Source organism: Branchiostoma floridae, chromosome 11 (assembly GCF_000003815.2).
Source record: "Branchiostoma floridae strain S238N-H82 chromosome 11, Bfl_VNyyK, whole genome shotgun sequence".
NCBI lineage: Eukaryota > Metazoa > Chordata > Leptocardii > Amphioxiformes > Branchiostomatidae > Branchiostoma > Branchiostoma floridae.
The window spans coordinates 23,202,830-23,221,279 of record NC_049989.1 but is presented as its reverse complement, the minus strand read 5'-3'; the positions used below and the strand labels follow the sequence as shown (position 1 = coordinate 23,221,279).

The window sequence follows — 18,450 nt, the reverse complement described above, 5'->3', positions numbered from 1 at the left end:
CAAAAGCTGTGTTCTACTCCCTTCCAGCCACAAGAGTACTACGACGCCTACCGCTTCCTCAATTCCTACAACGAGAAGTCATGGACCTACCAGTACTTCGCAATGGTCGACCACTTCCGCCACCCGTACCCCTTCCAGAACAACACCATCAGTAGGGACATCCCTCTTTTAGTCATGGCCAGCCGGACCAATGACACGGCACAGGTGAGTCAGAGGTCACCAATCAGCTTTTACCTCTCAACTTTCAAAGGGCAGTCATAGGCCATCGATCAGGTATTTGTAAGGGGTCAGAGAATAAAGACCATTACTGCCAAGTCAAGTCAAGGATAACTGCTTTGATTTGCAAAGAGGTCATGTTGTGTGGAGTATAAAAAGTGGTGTCATTCAGCACCAGGGACAGGGACACCAGTCTTGTTGGTGTGTCATTCAGCACCAGGGACAGGGGCACCAGTCATGTTGGTGTGTCATTCAGCACCAGGGACAGGGGCACCAGTCTTGTTGGTGCGTCATTCAGCACCAGGGACAGAGGCACCAGTCTTGTTGGTGTGTCATTCAGCACCAGGGACAGGGGCACCAGTCTTGTTGGTGTGTCATTCAGCACCAGGGACAGGGGCACCAGTCTTGTTGGTGTGTCATTCAGCACCAGGGACAGGGGCAGATTTTGGAATCTTGAATTTGAACTGTTCAACAGGTTGCAATAACCGCCCTACCAAGTTAAACACTATCTTAGCTTTGCAGGCAAGCATGACACAACCTGCCACATAATTCGTTTTTTTCTTCAAACATTGAGAATGTACAACGAAATTTAAAATAAACCTACCACACATAATTTTTCACTTTTTTTCATCATATTTCACTCCAGTGTATCAAAAACAAGCAGCCCCTGGACTCGCAGGCATGCCGGGATGCCATTCGTCGCCATGACTATGCGTACGAGTACAAGTTGGGTACGGCCACGTACACAGACCAATCACAGGTGGCCACGTGTCAGGACTGTACGCTGGGCTTCCCTGTGGAGGAGTCGCAATGGACCACGGGAGAGATCCTCCGGTACTTGGACGGGCTGCCGACCATCGCGTAAATCACAAGCCTCTGACAGGGCTCGAAATTCATTTGGGGGATTAGGTGCACTGGTGCACCCAGCTTAAAAAAATGGGTGCACCAAAAAAAATTGGGTGCACCACTTAGATTTAAGTAATAACCTAATAATAAAACTTACTTGCAAGCTATCAAATTCTTAGACAAGTATTTTTCTAACACTTAGATGTCAAGAATATGATGTATACTAGTATACTTTGATATCTTTTCATACATAAACCTAAGAATGCACCCTGTGCACCCACAGAAAATAATTGGGTACACAGCTCCAATTTTGGGTGCACCTGGGTGCACATGCACCCACACCTGGGTGCACATGCACCCAGTATTTCGAGCCCTGCTCTGATGATTTCTTGATGCTACTTTAAAAATACATTAGTAATGATTTGGTTTTGTTTCAAACTTTACATTTATATACAGTCTTGTGGTCAACTCGATGTACAAAGTTGGCTGAAATGCTGCGTTGACAATTCAGTGGACTGTTAGCTGACGATACATTATAGTTATAATAAGACAAATACACGGTGCCCTAAAATCATGTTGTGTCAAATTTTCATGTAAGTGTACTGAACTTTAACTGCGCTTGTCCAAAGGTGGAAATAACAGAAAATTAAACATTGTTACCTCACATAATAATAGTACACCGAAGTCATTCTGTAAAAATGTAAATAACAGCCATAATAATGATTTGTACATTTTCTTACATTCTAAATGTGTGTATGTGTGTGTGTGTGTGTGTTGTAGGGAGAGGATGTGAGTGTTAATCTAACACTGTTAAATCATTATGAATCAAACGAAATAAATGTAAGTTAACTAATTTTATATGCTTAACGTTATACGTATGTGCCCCTCTGAATCTCAGTGGCGAAATTAACATTGTGGTCTCCCCACCAACACACACACATACAGATATGAAAAGTGTATACTAGTAATTTTGATACTCAGCTGGGTGAAATAAAATTGTAACGTAGCTTGGAAGAAACAAACTTTAAGTAACGTTACCGGATAATGAGTGTAAAAAATGATATGTCTGACTGTAAGACGAGATAGCAATTATGAGACTTTGTTATGGTCACTTGAGTTCAGAAGACGATTTGTTCACAAGAATTTCTGCAAAATTCCTCAAGATGCATAAAATAGTATAACGTTAGGTGCCCATGAGGTGTGAAAAAAATCCATAAAAAATATTTGATTAATAAAACCAAAATACATGTTTATCTTACATAACGTTACAACTGATGTTTCCCACGCACCATCGGGAGCTGCCTGGTCCCTGTACGGCGCTTGACGTGTATCCCGCCCGCCGGCCCCACCAGCACACCCCGGGGAACTTTTGCGGGGTTGGTGTCAAATTTCCAGTTTTCCCAGCCCCCGTGCATGCTGGGTAATAGAACTTCCAACATGGCGGCGCCCGTGTGAATGAAAGTCCACGATCCACTTTCACTTTTCCTCTTCAATCAAGGTAGGATCGCTGTTGTCACTCACATATTTCGCGTCATAGGTTTTCTAAAAATTCATAGTTTCATAAAAAGTAAGGATATCAGTTGTTAGTGACGTAATATTGAGTTTTTCCGTGTTGACAGTTCCGAGATTGGAGCCAAACGCTCCCCCTCCCCCACCACGCCCCTCTGATCGTCCATAAATTTCTCCTCCGTACACGTACAGCTAACAATGTGGTCCGAATTTCAACGTGCAAGTGAATATCTACAGTACTTTGTTATAAAATATTTCAGTTCAATCTGTCCCCGTAACATAGGTTTGTGTGTGTGTGTGTGTGTGTGTGCATGCGTGTGTGTGTGTGTGTGTGTGTGTGAAACGTTATAAGTGCTTGTATATGCATGTATGAGATTTTGTGTGTATCAAACTTTAGTGTCTGTGTAACGTTACACGTTTTTGTGTGTCCGTGTAACATTTAAGTGTGTGTGCTTTTCATAGGTCCATTCTAAAGCAGGTCAAAGGTCAAGGCCCAGTTCTTGCCTCGACCAAGCTTCATGCAAGTTCTGACATATGTTTATAAGCCTCTGTTGATCAATTTGCATAACAATATCCCGATTCCCGAGACCTGTTTTGTTTATGTCTCATGTATTACTAACACTACCCTGGTTGCCAGATAACAGCGCTCAGCCGCAACGAGTGTTTCAACGAGCCCCTAGCCCCGTAAATTGTATTAGCAGGCCCACATGGGCAGCATAACTCCTTTGGTCGACTAGTGCTGTTCTATGACAACCAGGGTCCAAAGAAATGCTGTATTCATTTAAAATGCATCTATATTAATAGAGGAATGGATCCCTAAATAAATTCGGCCATGCTTGATAAAATTTTTCCTTGTCATGCTGTTATCGTGTTAAGCAGGATTTGAAATTGACAAGGGATGCCACACATTGAGGGCTCCAAATATGGCCATACATGTACAGGATATTTTATTTTGTGCATGTCAAATTGGAGTAGTGTATAACTAACTTGGTATTGCACTGACTCAACCCTATGATGCTGCCCTAAAAGATTTCACTTCATATAGTACATTTGTAGGTTACAAGCAATTTATTACAAGGTTAACAAATATTGTCTTATGTTGGTAGCCTATGTACCATCCTCCGTACTAACTGCTGGCTCAATCCTATATGTCTGTGCTCAGAGAAAGACAAAATTGAGCCAGTGGTTACTACTACAAAGGATGGCCCCCCCTATCTTCATAGACTAAAACTTTAGTAAAAGGCAAAGAAAAATGTGTGATCAGTAGGTGCAGTTCTCAATGAAGATTATTTGGAATGTTATCTGCTCCAGATCCATTTGCATATAATATAACATTACAACATGCAGAAAAAAATTATTTTAGTCCTGGCTCTGAGTCCTTCAGTTGAATTAGTCCTGCCTAATTGTTTTCTCCTCGTAATGCCGATGAGTAGATGAATTGACAGGGGATTTGTACATTAATGTGCATCAGTGTGTCATCATGCCAGGTAATAATTGGCCGGGCTTGTTTCAGATATAATCAGACAGATAGATGATTATTGTTCCTGATTTTATTTTAATGTTCAATTATTATTGTTAGGCCTAATGCTTGAAATGCACATTTAGATATTACAGGGCTCGAAATACTGGGTGCATGTGCCCCCAGGTGCACCCAAAATTGGAGCTGTGCACCCAATTATTTTCTGTGGGTGCACAGGGTGCACCTAAATATTTTCTTACTTTTATGTATGTAAAGATATCAAAGTATACTAAGTATACATCATTTTCTTGACGTCTAAGTGTTAGAAAGATAATAAAAATGTCTGTCATGGTACTTGTTTAAGAATTTGATAGCTTGTAACTAAGTTTTATTATCACGTCATTACTTGAATTTAAGTGGTGCACCCAAAATTTTTTTGGTGCACCCAATTTTTTTAACTGGGTGCACCAGTGCACCTAATCCCAAAAATGAATTTTGAGCACTGTATTACCAGAAAAAAGATAATACAATATTGAATTCGAACTTTTTAATAATAATTCTTATTTTCCATGGCATGAGTACCATCCAAATGGAACATGTTGCCACCAGGTATACAGTATCATCATCATCCGGGTGTGCTAGTATCCTCACTATAGCTAGATAGTTTTAAACAATGCTTACGCCTGTTACATGCAAAGGTTAGGTGTGGCAATGGTTCACTGTAATATTATAGGAAACATACTTATATCTATAAACATCTGCTGCCATGCCGCATGCCTGCAAAGCTGGTGTGTTATATGCCAAAGGGCAGTTAGACTGGCTACGTACACATTACAAATACATACTAGTAAGCTGGTGTGTTATGCTGAAGGACAGTTATACCGACTATACAAGTACAAATACAGAAGCTGGTGTGTTACACTGAATGGCATCCATGGTTATACTGGCTATACAGGTACAAATTTAGTTTAGACTTAATAAATTTGAAAGGAATTCCTTTGATTGAATTTTCTAGTGGCTGCATGTTTAATTTTACCCTATCAGTTTACGATCACTCAGTGGATGATATATGATCTATTAGACAATTTAACATGCACCAGTGCACACTAAAGCCACATCCCTAATTGCCTGAAGCTTGTTGTATCTTTATCTGACATCAAGCTTTTAGCTAGGAATTAATTTTAGGGCGTCCAAAGTAATCGGAGTGATCTGCGGCGCTCGCAGGCGCGAGCATTGTAGGGGGTTCCATTGTAGGGGGGTCCCATTTTAAAATCATAACCCTCTGAAATGCTATTTCCTGCATTTTGAGGTGCATATTTTCTAGAATTCAGCCAAGATTTTTGTGTGTCTGTTACAATATGTTTGCCCTGACTGAGGCTGGGAGGAAAAATTTGGGCAAAAGTATTGCGTCCGATTTCTTATGTTTGTTAGGACAGTGCGTCTAAATGACGCGTTGATGCATGCCTAGCTAAAAGCCTGTCTGACATGCATGGTCAGGCTTGGGCACTGATTGACCTGATGTACATGTAATGATGTATGCTCATACGTACCAAGGCTGGAAATACTTGGTACATATAACGTTACGCATGTATTGTGCACCTAAAATTAAAGCTGTACAGATGCATATTTTACTGTGCGAGCACCAAAATATATAGATTGTGTAGGGTTATATATGATGACTATTAAGGGATATTACACCTAGCATGATTCATTGAGAAATTAACCTTGTTGCTTAAATTTCTACATACAAATGTATTACTACACAACTATTGATTCAGTTTTAGTTTGCTGAGATTTAATTTTCCAGTACAAGGGAAAGGATTTTTTTTGCCATATTTTAAAAGTTTTTTAGTTGGAACAATAATCCCACCACTTTGATTCAGAGTAATACAGATCCTTGTCCCATTTGATTGGCTCATTCGTAGCCTCCTGCTGTTCTGATTGGTCGATAAAAATCTCCCAGCATCACCCAGGTGGTCTCATTTGCTAACAGAGACTAAGAGGTGAGGGCTGTACCCACTCATCAGGTTGACATATTTCATTCTTATTTCCTGTCTGTTGCGTAGTGTCCTGAGTACATGTACAGTATCATTTAGTGAACTTTGCATTTGCATCGTCCTCACTGTGTAAGATGGCTATCAGTCACCTCAATAGCTGGTATTGTCTGTCCTGCAGTCTGTTTGATCATTGGTGCACCATAGAAAATCTGGTGGCCAGTTTTCTCCACCCTTCTCTGTTTTGTGTCTTTCTAGATGTTTGACTGAGTGTCATGCCTGTCCATTTCCTTGGAAATCATACTCTTTTGTTTAACGATACCCAAAGAGGTCATGTTTCATGTTCGTATATTGACTGTATACAATATGGACCTTTAAAGATGTCAAATGTATCAAATGATCCAAGTTGATTTCGACATTCAACATGAAAATTGGACGCTAAAATCGGTCCATAATTTTCATGTCAAATGCAAGAAACTCAGCTCTATACTAGCATTTTCGATTAAGCTAATTTTTGTTTTTAAATACTGTATTTAATGTCTTCACCTCTATTTTATTACCTGTTTATATCTAAAAATATGATGACAAACATTTCTCTCTTCAACAGGTGGCTTTGGCATCCTCTGATCAAGAAGCAGATTCTCCCTTCTGTCCGTGTTGCCAGGCGACGTATTGAGAATGAGTGAGGTGAGTGATCACAGCGCCCTTCATCTTCTATATCTGATTATATACCCTTCATCATGTCCGACACATCTGTGTGTGTCAGTAAAAACATCGTTAGGCTGTCTGAGTGGGCAAAGGGACAGGTCACTAACTGTCATGGAGAGGGTTGGTGTCTAGATTGGGGGAAGGATCATTAGAGACAATAAGGGTGGTCCTGAAAATATGTATAATTCTTTTTATACATGTATTGTAAACAAGTTGTAACAGCATGGGCCAAGGGGGTGAAGTCTGTCATCTCATCTTGAATTGAAACTTTGAAAGGCAACATGACCAAGTGTACATGATAAATCAATTTTTTTTACATAGATATTATATTTGTCAATTAGCATTGACCTCATTGGTGTCTAATGGCAATTTTGTACCTTTTAATGATAGCAACGCTATAGTTATCATTAATAGTATAACAACTATGAGTTACCTTGCAGACACTAATTCAATTAAATGTTACACATTCGATCAGATTTGGACTTGATGACTGCTTTAATTTTGCTCCTTCAATAAAAAATATACTGAACTGGAAGATGAACATGAAAACAGACTGAGGGAAAGTCGGTACCTTGGTACACACCATTTCTGGTTGTTGATATAGTCAGACTCACGTTTTTATTCCTTGAGCTTTTGTTTTTGCTTCATATTTTCGGCAACAAGAACCAAGGAATTTGATTACTGTGGCCTTGGAGCATCTCCTTTTTTTCATAAGTTTGTTCAAGCTGCAAAGCCATTGGCCACTTCTAGGCGCTGAACTACGCTCACCATAGCAGCATCTCTTCTCCCTAAGTCAAAAACATCGAGATTCAGCAAATTTGACTAACTGACTCAATACGAAGCAGGGGTTACAAGGCTGCTTGGAAAACTCCTTGACCAATACCCCATTTAGTCATGGTTCGATCCACTCACACCGGGAAGGACCCCTACTCAGTACTCTTTTGTGTGTGTGGCAGGTCTTACCTTTCAAACCTGCCCAGACCAGGTGCTAGGGGTGTGAAGCAACCCTTGTGAAACACCAGATGGAAGTGACAGGCCTTTTATTTGGTAGTCTAACATAGAAATGTGTTTTAGAAAGGTCTTTCATTTTGTAATCTGACATAGAAAATATGCTAAATCAATCCTGGTTCACAAAGCATTTTTGTGTCAGGTTTGTTAGCCACTGCAGCGTTAGACAGAATGGCAAAGGCTTGCAATGCAAACTGTCTCCGTGCTTTCCGTCGTAAAAGTCGGTCTAATATCTCCCAGGGTTCCAAGCTGTGGGGCGGGCGCTTCACCGGGGGCGTTGACCCCGTGATGGAGAGGTTCAACGCGTCGATCGGGTTCGACAAGCGGATGTGGGAGGCGGACATCAAGGGCAGCCAGGCGTACGTCCGCGCGCTCGGGAAGGTCGGGCTTGTCAGCAAGGACGAAATGGAAGAGATCTACGAGGGGCTGGGAAAGGTAAGGGGGAAGGAAAAGGGGGAGGGGGACAGGGTAGGTATGGGGGAGGGGGACAGGGTAGGTATGGGGGAGGGGGAGCTGGGTAGGGTATGGGGGAGGGGGGCTGGGCAAGGTAAGGGGGAAGGAAAAGGGGGAGGGGGACAGGGTAGGTATGGGGGAGGGGGACTGGGTAAGATAAGGGGAATGGGGCCTGGGCAAGGTAAGGGGAAGGGGTCAGGTATGTGTATTAAATGGCCTATAAATCGGTAAAGGTTAAGGTAGGGCACAACATTGGTAGCATGTCAGGGTATTTTAACACAGGACACTTGGGTTCTGGGCCAGACATCCTAACCATTAGGCCAACAGGAGGCCACACAAATGAGCTACGACAGGTCATTTGAAAAAAAGGGCATCAACATGTATTAGTATGTACATGTAAGTATGCTGTGCATTGGGAAGAATATTGGGGAGATAGAAGTAGATTTAGAAACTCCAGAAAAAGTTGCAGGCTGAATTCAGTCTCATGAACCACTGTTTTCTTTCTATTCTAACCTTCCAAAATTGCTTTGTACCATTAGATAGGACATTTCTGCCACAAACAATGTAGTTGCAGATGGAAATAGCAATATTTTGTGCTCGGTTTGACTGAGATTGATAAAGTTGTGCCCCCCTCCCCCTCTGTCCCCCCACAGGTGGCTATCGAGTGGCAGAACGGGACCTTTGAGATCCAGCCCAGCGATGAAGACATCCACACTGCAAACGAGAGACGGCTCAAGGTGAACCAGAGTCTCGAGCTCCCCCCAGATTTCTGATGGCGTGATTGGAACTAAGTTTTTTTTATTTTTCATATTTAGGGGTGGGTACCGGTACAGAAAATTCAGGTCCAAAGGATCAGGTCCAGGTCCGGACCTGAACCTGGACCTGATTCAGTATGACTCATGCCAATGGTCCATTTCACTACAAAGAAATCTGTTTGGTGGAGTATTAGACTTACACTGGTGTTTTAAAATCCTACAGCGCTACTAGTAACTACACCCGTACGATTGACTGTAAAACTTGGTAGAAGTGACTATAAACTCTAATCTGCTTCGCTCTTGTTATTTTCTTCCACCTGCAAGCGCCAAAGCGTGTGAATGCCTGATCAAATAATCTGTTCACCTAATTTTTTCAGGTCCGTTTTTTCTGGACCGGTCCAATAAGAAAAAACGGTTTTGTACCAGTACCCAGCCCTATTCATATTAGACATGCTGACTTTGTCAACATGACAGAATGGCTTGTAAGCACTGGTCAACATCCTAAAACTTTTAAAATTTTCCAAATTGCCAATGTGCAGACACTTTGAAAAGGTGTAGTGGCCACTGACATGTTTTGAAATGAATAAATAGATGATTTATACATAAATAGGGAATTTCAGCAGGGGAATTTTATCTTTTACACAATGTACCTCCCCAACTCAAATTACTACCCGTTTTTACGCATGGGTGGAGTGAGGAAAAATGCATTAAGTGTGACTCCAACTTTTGTGATAACAAACTTTTTGTCCTGTTGTACACAAGGAGCTGATTGGTCCCGCTGCGGGAAAGCTTCACACGGGCCGGAGCCGGAACGACCAGTGCGCGACCGACATGCGGATCTGGCTGCGTGAGGCGCTCAGAACGCTGAGGGGATACCTTCTGGACTTCATCCATGTCTTCCTGGAGAGGGCCAAAAGGTCAGTTGGTGTTAAGGGTAAAAGGTCAGTTAGTGTTAAGGGTGAAAGGTCAGTTGGTGTTATGGGTGAAAGGTCAGTTAGTGTTAAGGGTGAAAGGTCAATTGGTGTTAAGGGTGAAAGGTCAATTGGTGTTAAGGGTGAAAGGTAAGTTGGTGTCAAGGGTAAAAAGTCAGTGTTAAGGGTGAAAGGTCAGTTGGTCTTAAGGGTGAAAGATGAAGGTGTTAAAGTAATGGTGAAAGGTAAGTTGGTATCAAGCTTCACTTCACCCCTCAATTCTGCTGGGCACCTGGAAAGGATTCCAATTTTTACTTGGCATGTCATTTTCAGTTCAGTCTATATTACCTTGATTTTATTTCTAATGATTTAATTTCTTCCTCCTAGGGAGACCGAGATCATCATGCCAGGCTATACCCACCTGCAGAGGGCTCAGCCAATCAGATGGAGCCACTGGTTGCTAAGGTAACCTCACCTTTGACCCCCTAGGCATATCCCAGCATTATTTGCCATTTCTTATAAGTTACAGTTAGAGTTAGATCAGGGTCAGGGTCAGGGTTAGGGTCAAGGTTAGGGTCAGGGTTAGGGTCATTGTTAGGGTCAGGTTCAGGGTCAGGGTAGGGTTAGGATTATTTAATGGTTGTGTTTTTTCTGTTCCAGCCATGCCTGCGCCTTGCAAAGGGATGCACAAAGGCTGGGTCAGGGTTATAGGGTCAGGGTTAGGGTCAGGGTCAGGGTCAGGGTTAGGGTTAGGGTCAGGGACAGGGTTGGGTTGTGTAATACTTGTTTTTTCTCTGCTCTAGGCATGCCTGTGCCTTGCAGAGGGACGCACAGAGATTGGGTTAGGGGTAGGTTTAGGGTTAGGGTTAGGGTTGGGGTTGGGGTTGGGGTTAAGGTTGGGTTAGCGTTAGGGTTAGGGTCATGGTCTGGGTTAGGGTTAGGGTCATGGTCTGGGTTAGGGTTAGTGTTAGGGTTAGTGTTAGGGTCAGGGTTGGGTTAGGATTGTTTAACTGTTGTGTTCTCTCTGCTCCAGCCATGCCTGCGCCTTGCAGAGGGATGCACAGAGGCTGGATGAGATGGCTGTCAGGGTCAACGAACTCCCCCTGGGAAGGTATGCTCAACATTACTTGAAAAAAAAATCACTGATTGTGATGATGGTTCAATCTATGTGGTAGAAAAGTTACTCAAGTATCTGGATAGATTTTGTAAGTACTGTCTGACGTTTCAGATAGCATCCACCGTCTTTCATCAAAGTGACTTGGCATCTCAGTTAGTTGATGCTGTATGATGCATCTGACCTGCATTTACAAAACTGCCCAGTTGTGTAACTTATCTATTGAGTTTGATTCATATTGATTGGATTATCACTACACTGCCAAATAGCATCTTTCTCACTTCATCAATTATTATACTACCTTTACTTTCAGTCCTTACTTTGTATGTGGCACTGTTAAGATAAGTTTCTAAAACTTGAGTGCAGTGCCACATTGTCCTCGTGTGTTGAAAGCAAAAAAAGCATCTATTGTTATTAAAGACGTACATTCTGTGTTTTGTTGTGGAGCAACAGGTTGTTAAATTAGTACTTATTTCAAGGAGTTCATATAGAGACTATAACCTCCTTGCTTACCCTGAAACGTCCATCTGTTTTAGTGGCGCCCTGGCAGGAAACCCCTTCAATGTGGACAGACAGTTCCTGGCTAAGGGTGAGTGTTACATGGGCAGGTTTGAATTGTTCGTTGGTTCATTTTTTCTTTTCTTTTTCTTTTCTGTCACTTTTAACTGTTGCCCAGATCAGTGATTGACACTGCTTTGCAGTGGGGCCCTGTGTTACACATATAAGATAAAACTAGTAATGTACATACAGTCACATACAAACAGCAAATTAACATAACTTTAAATAATATATATTATAAATGAATAAAACAAAATAGTGAATAATAACAAACAAACTAATGCTAACAATAACAAATTCAACCAACTGTAGTTGTGCCAGGGTTCAAAATCAGTTTGGGGAATGGGTTCACCTGTGTAAATTAACTTAACAATTTGGTAACCCTGAGTAACCCATGCGTATGCATATTGTATATTTACATTTTCCTTATTGTGATTTTTGTTGTCCCCTACAGAGCTGGGATTTGGTGCAGTAAGTCTGAACAGCCTGGATGCCACCAGTGGGAGGGACTTTGTAGGTGGGTGTCTACTGCTTACAATCTTCTCCTTTAAATGGTTATTTAGAAATGTATTGGCTCTGGTATTGAAGTCTCATTCTTATTGAAATGTTACAAATGCTTTTGTCTGCCTTGATATCTTGATATGGATGAAATTTTCTTCTTCTTTGAGAAAACTGACTTTCAAGAAGTTAACTTTAATTTGTTTCTGTCTGTTTGTCCAGTGGAGTTCCTGTTCTGGGCGTCGCTAACGGCAACCCACCTGAGTAAGTGGGCGGAGGACCTCATCATCTACAGCAGCAAGGAGTTCAGCTTCATCTCCCTGTCAGATGCCTACAGGTCAGGGGTCAAGGTCATGACCTTCCTCTGCAATTTCGCATTTGTCTGGACTTTGGAAACTTTTGTCTGGCTGTAAAGAATCAGACCTTCAGTTTTCCTGTTTGATAGTATTTTTTGTGTTCAAGTTCTCCATTTGAAGGGTCCCCTCTTTTGTGCCCTCCTCCCCCTTACAGCACTGGAAGCAGCCTGATGCCACAGAAGAAGAACCCAGACAGCCTGGAGCTGATCAGGGGGAAGGCAGGCCGAGTGTTTGGACACGTAAGTATGGCAGGGTTTTCATGGTGAAGCATGAACTTACGGTGCTCAGGCTTAGGGTTGATAGTGACATGGGTTTCCATTGTGTATCAGTCATGATGTCATGTTTTTCAGTGCCCAGAATTCATGACGTCATTGCTTTAAGTGGACAGGATTGAAGTGTCTTGGATCCTCACTGGATTCATGATGTCATGACTTAAATTGCTCATAGCATTCATGATGTTATGGTTGCAGCCCACAGTATTTAGTCGTGACCCCCGTTTTCTATGACGTAGGCTTAAAAAAAGTACTGTGGTTGAAACCTTGGAGCGTCTGTAAACACTGCAATGTGAAAGACAGCGGACATGAACTTTGCTATATGGTAGTATAGATAATGAGTCAACTTTCAGATCTTAACCCTTCCGCCGCTGGATAAAATTACGTCCTGCTTCAGGAATTTAGTGTAAAATGTAGAAATTAACCAGAATGACCTCAGTGTGGTGTTTGGGGATTGCAGTTGCTTTCACAGTAGTGCTAGATCTGTAAAACTATACATTTCTGGAAACCTAAGACCATACACAAGTCAAATAAAACAAAGACAAGATTATTCCAGGTTTATTTGAATATATTTCATCAATGACATATGGAGATGCTTACTCCGGAAAGTCAACACACGATCGATCATCTGTGAAGCCCAAGTAACGTCACAAAATCTTTTCAAAACTCGTACAGATCTCTCCCCATGCCTTACGATGTTACATACAGTTGTAAACAAGAGACCAAAACATGGCTAAATCATAGCTTTCATTGTAATTACATTTATCAGAGTCCTTGTCGAGTGTAAAATGATCACTCATCTACCATCTCCGGAGGCGTCTTCATGGTAGCGCGATCATAGCGCGCTAAAATCCAGCTGCAAATGTCACAAAAAATCGCTCAATAACATTGCAAAACAATGGCCACCCTGTAAACATGAAGACGAGGCTGTTCCCCCCAAAGTATTGCCGATGAATAGAGATGCCCTAATCGTGGGTTATCGGGGGCAGGATCGGGGGCAGGATCGGGCTTGCCTCGGGGGAACCACTTTCGTGGCTCTACGCAGGGAAACCCGAAGCCAGCGTACGCAGCGGAGGGGTTAAGTAGAAAACTGTGTTCTGCTACATGTACCTTATGGCTATCAGTATTCAAGATTGAAGTTGTCATAGTTTTCTGTAATCAGGCTTGATGATGTCACAGTTTCAATGCTCAAGATTAATGATGTCATGGTTTTTAGTGCTCTGAGGACTGATGATGTCATGGCCTTCAGTGCTCTGAGGATCGATGATGTCATGGCTCTGAAGATTAATGATGTCATGGTTTTCAGTGCTCTGAGGATTGATGATGTCATGGCTTTCAGTGCTCAGGTTTCATTATGTCATGGCTTCCAGTGCTCAGGATTGATGATGTCATGGCTTCCAGTGCTCAGGTTTCATGATGTCATGGCTTTCAGTCCTCGGGTTTCATGATGTCATGGCTTTCAGTGCTCAGGTTTCATGATGACCTTGAAAGGCCTGCCCAGCACCTACAACAAGGACCTTCAGGAGGACAAGGAGGGGATGTTCGACGCCTACGACACCATGATGGGCGTGTTGCTAGTGGCAACGGGCGTGCTGTCCACCCTGGAGGTCAACAAGGTCGCGGCAAAGGCTGCCCTGAGCCCGGACATGCTGGCCACGGATATTGCGTACTACCTGGTCCGCAAGGGGGTGAGTATGGCTATGTGTGGGCTGGGCCTGTTTGGGCTGCAGTTGACCAGAACTTGGTAGCACTGTTTAGGCCTAGGCAAAAAATGTTGTGTTCCTGTTTCCCTACTTACCCTAGACTTTTTGGGGGGTGAGCAGTGGAGTCACATAAGCTTCCAGTTAGAAATTTTATCCAGCCTGCTTCCTATTGAAGTAAAAACACTGCTTGTCCTATCTAATGAAGGATAATTGTATCTATTATGCACAAAATTAAAGTTTGATATTGAAAGACACTTAGTGTCCTAATGCATTTCAGTTTACTAAAAGAGAACACAGAACTGTAAAAGGATTAGCACCAATGCATATTTTCTGGTGCATGATATTGTACAGTTTGTCATGGGTATACTTTTGTTTTATTTAGATGGAGTATAAAATATCTTATGGAAATTCTGTCCCATGTAGATCCCATTCCGTGAGGCCCACGGCATGTCGGGTGCTGCGGTTCACCTGGCGGAGACCAAGAAGTGCCAGCTGAGCGACCTGAAGCTTGAAGACTTACAGACCATCAGGTAGGCTGCAGTGCCACCTGGCAGTCAGCTGGTGTAGTGCAGGTCCCATGAGAATGTGTAGCATACTACAGGTTACACTTGTCTTCAGACTTATTATCAGTCATGCATGACAGATAGGAATGATAGAATTTTGGATACCATCTGAAATGTCTAGCTCATAAAAGCATTATGCCATGGATTTCTAACCTTTGATAAAAGCACTAACATCTGTTTGTAGAGTAAACAAGTGTTGTTGTTGTTGTTTGTCAGCCCGAAGTTCGAGGCTGACGTAGAGAAGCTGTGGAACTATGAGAACAGCGTGGAACAGTACACGGCTTCGGGCGGCACGAGCGGCGCGTCCGTCATGCACCAGATCCAGACGCTGGACGAGTGGCTGGCTCACATGAGGAACAAGTAGGGAGGCTTTCGTTTGTTTGTTTGTTTATTTGTTTGTTTTACATAACCAATGAGTGGCTGGCGCACATGAGGAAGAAGTAGGTGTCATTCTGCTTCAGAACAGTGCCTGAAATACTTTGATCAGGCAGCAACCTGAGGGGCAAAATTACTGTCAGTCTTGAACTTTGACCAAGTGGCATCCCTGGTCAATCAGAATTTCATGCTTGTCAGAGGACCTCCTCAGGGTGTCTAGTGCGCCTAGTGATTACAGGAAGCAGGCCTTGCTAAAAGCAGGCCCCAGAATATCCAGTGTCTTGAGTGTTTTGTTGTCTTTTAAATCATGTGCAGTGCCCGAAATACTTTTTTCAGCCAGGTTGTCCAAGTGGCAACCTGAGTCAAAAGCCAGGTTGTGCCATCAACATTTCAGGTTGCCCCACTTTCAAATTGTTACTTTCTTCAAATCAGCTACTTATCCATTATCTTTTCTTCCAGTTATATGTAACTATGTAATATGTTTTATGTTATCAAAAAATAAGTACAAAAGCAAATGCATGTAGGTGGGGAAAAAGCCAGTGTTCCAACAGCAAATTTCAGGTTGCTCAGTGTGCAACCTGGGTTTAGAATTAAGTTGCGCAAAGCAAAATGTGGTTGCATTTTCAAGTGGGCAAGTGGGTATTTCGAGCCCTGATGTGTGCCATGCTTCTTATTCTGACTATACAATCAAGGGTAACACACGTCAGATGAAATTTGTTACCGCTTTACGGTTGCCGCCTAGTGGAAAGGGAGCCTTCAACCGTTGTGTGATTTTTGGTTTTTCTTGTTTGTGTACCAGGTCACACACCATGAAGTCCAGAATGGAGATGGACGTCACTCTGAACTAAAACATGCGAGTCTGATGCAGTAATCACTGTGGCTTGATAGGGGGAGCTGCTGACACATGTATGTTTGATGCAGTAATAACTATGAGTTGATAGGGGGAGCTGCTGACACATGCAAGTTTGATGCAGTAATCACTGTAGGCTGATAGGGGGAGCCGCTGACACATGTATGTTTGATGCAGTAATAACTATGAGTTGATGGGGGGGGGGCTGCTGACACATGTATGTTTAAAATCGCGATCACTGTACCTCCAGGTAGAAAACCACGTTGTTCTGAAAAGAAACTGCTGATCATGATGAGCTGCTAGATAACTAGTGACTGCTTTGTTGCTGTTTTAGTATACCTGCCATTTAAAATTGTCAAGTCTCTTTCTGATGGTACTTTTGATGAGGTGGCTGTCAAATTATCATGGCAAGTTTGACTGAAATGATGTGACTGTCTGTGCCAAATGTGAAACTTTTCTGTTGTATCTGTGGACGTCCCTACAGTCTTAAATGGTCTGCTCCAAAAGTTCTATATGGCCTTGTGCCATTGGTCAGTCAGAATGGACTGTACCATGATGATATACAAACAGGATACGGGACCACCAATGTTTGACTTTGAATCTGTGATGTAATCTGTGATGTTGTGACTGTAACAAATTTATGGCCTATGTGATTGACAGGTCACATGACTACAGACTGACCAATCAGGTGTTGTGCATGTCACATGGCAATTTTCTGACCAATCAAGTGTGGAATAAGATAAGGTTATTTCTGATTATTGTGCAATGGATTGTTAACCAAGGTGTGTGAATCGAGAGATCTGATATATTGGTGGATTAATGTTGAAATAAAAATGTCAGATGTTACCATGCAGAAATCGTGTATTCTTTAAATAATTTTGGGAACATTTTATTGCACCACATATTCCAGCTGTTAAAACTATTATGATTACTTTTTGTTGACATAAAGGTCATATTATTGAATATAAACATTTGCAGCTATGTTAATGTCTTAATAACTTTGTGGTTTAGAAGCTGAGGCTAACTTCAGAAGCTATTGATGGATTGGTTCAAAATTTGGTATGTGGCAAGCTTTTGTCCCCAATAGAACATGATTAGATTTTGGGCCCCCTGGTAACTTTCCTTGGTACTTCAGCAGAACATTAGGTTTTTCTAAAATTTATATCATATTCTGCCCTCTAGTAGGATCCCATATCAAAAACTGGACACTTCTACTATAGGTTTATTTTTAAGTACAGTACATACTTTGAAAAAGGGATGGAAGACTTAGCAAGATAAAAACAAAAAAAGAAAACCCATACAGACATTCAAGTATTCACATGCTAGCATTACTTTATTTTGATTGACCATGCACAAAAGCCTTTATTTCAAAAACTTTTTCAGTTATACATTTGAAGGACTGATCATAACAAACAACAAATGTTCTTACAAAAACGGTAAGAAGAAAAATCTGATTTACAATTCATATAGCTATATTAGAAAATTTTGTTTTAACACAACCAAGGGTTTATACCTAGCCGACGTTTAGGTGACTGTCACCTTAAGTTAAAGTTAAAGTTACCCTTACATCTGTGCAGATGCTTTTGGGGTGGCGCCCATCTCCATTTCGAGTAGCCCTTGGGCCACACATGTGCAAGCCACTACAGCAGGGGGCTGGTCCGCTGGTAGTGATGTGTGTTTAACTTCCATACTCTTTCTCTTTAGTGCTGAGTGCTAAGCAGAGAAAGCAGCATGTACCATTTTTAAAGTCTTTGGTATGACCCGGCCGGGGTTCGAACTCACGACCTACCGAATGCAAGGTGAACACTCTAACCACTAGGCCATTGCACCGGTACACTGTCACCTTGCATAGGGCAATATATATAGTAAGTGGTTCTACTTCATTTCACAGGTGTCACTGCGACAGTATGAAGTTTAAAACATGACACTGAGGTTATACCCTCCTCATTCTGCTTCATGACTTTTATCCACGTTCATGAGTTACAGATGACAGATCCAGCTGGAGATGCACATCGTCCAGGCAGCTAAAATCAGGAGAAACCAGACTTATGTGCATGGCAGAAGAAAAGCGGATCCTGCGAAAAGAGCTCTGCAACAGACCTGAGTCAACTTACAGATGTACATGTACCCTATGTGGCAGAGACTGTCATTCTCGTATAGGACTGTTTAGCCACAGTCGACGCTGTAGGGCGGATATCAATTATGATTTTACCATGGTCAATATTGACCAAAGGAGGCCATATATAACATGAGTTACAGTACTAGTATGCCACAAGTACTTAAAAGGTTACACTGGTAACCA

The 18,450-nt window shown here is 42.1% G+C and overlaps 2 protein-coding genes across 3 annotated transcripts in view; both read left to right on the top strand.

The window, feature by feature from the left end:
• LOC118425427 overlaps positions 1 to 1,081 on the top strand; it is a 6,712-nt gene extending 5,631 nt beyond the window's left edge. Inside the window, exons 8-9 of the mRNA XM_035834236.1 lie at positions 28 to 204; positions 863 to 1,081. Coding sequence (XP_035690129.1) covers positions 28 to 204; positions 863 to 1,081 — 396 coding nt within the window. The remainder of the gene's footprint in view (positions 1 to 27; positions 205 to 862) is intronic.
• Positions 1,082 to 2,456: 1,375 nt separating this feature from the next.
• LOC118426332 (argininosuccinate lyase-like) lies at positions 2,457 to 16,994 on the top strand. 2 transcript variants are annotated; one of them, XM_035835646.1, is made up of 16 exons: positions 2,457 to 2,560; positions 6,632 to 6,711; positions 7,981 to 8,175; positions 8,847 to 8,930; positions 9,711 to 9,865; positions 10,247 to 10,324; positions 10,893 to 10,970; positions 11,510 to 11,562; positions 11,986 to 12,048; positions 12,252 to 12,366; positions 12,540 to 12,624; positions 14,121 to 14,345; positions 14,784 to 14,890; positions 15,140 to 15,283; positions 16,098 to 16,149; positions 16,256 to 16,994. In XM_035835646.1, the coding sequence occupies exons 2-15, from the start codon at positions 6,703 to 6,705 to the stop codon at positions 16,144 to 16,146; spliced, it is 1,440 nt and encodes a 479-aa protein (XP_035691539.1). In that variant the 5' UTR covers positions 2,457 to 2,560; positions 6,632 to 6,702; the 3' UTR covers positions 16,147 to 16,149; positions 16,256 to 16,994. The 2 variants fall into 2 exon arrangements, with proteins under 2 accessions (XP_035691539.1, XP_035691538.1); XM_035835645.1 differs by having other exon boundaries at positions 16,098 to 16,994.
• Positions 16,995 to 18,450: the final 1,456 nt, after the last annotated feature.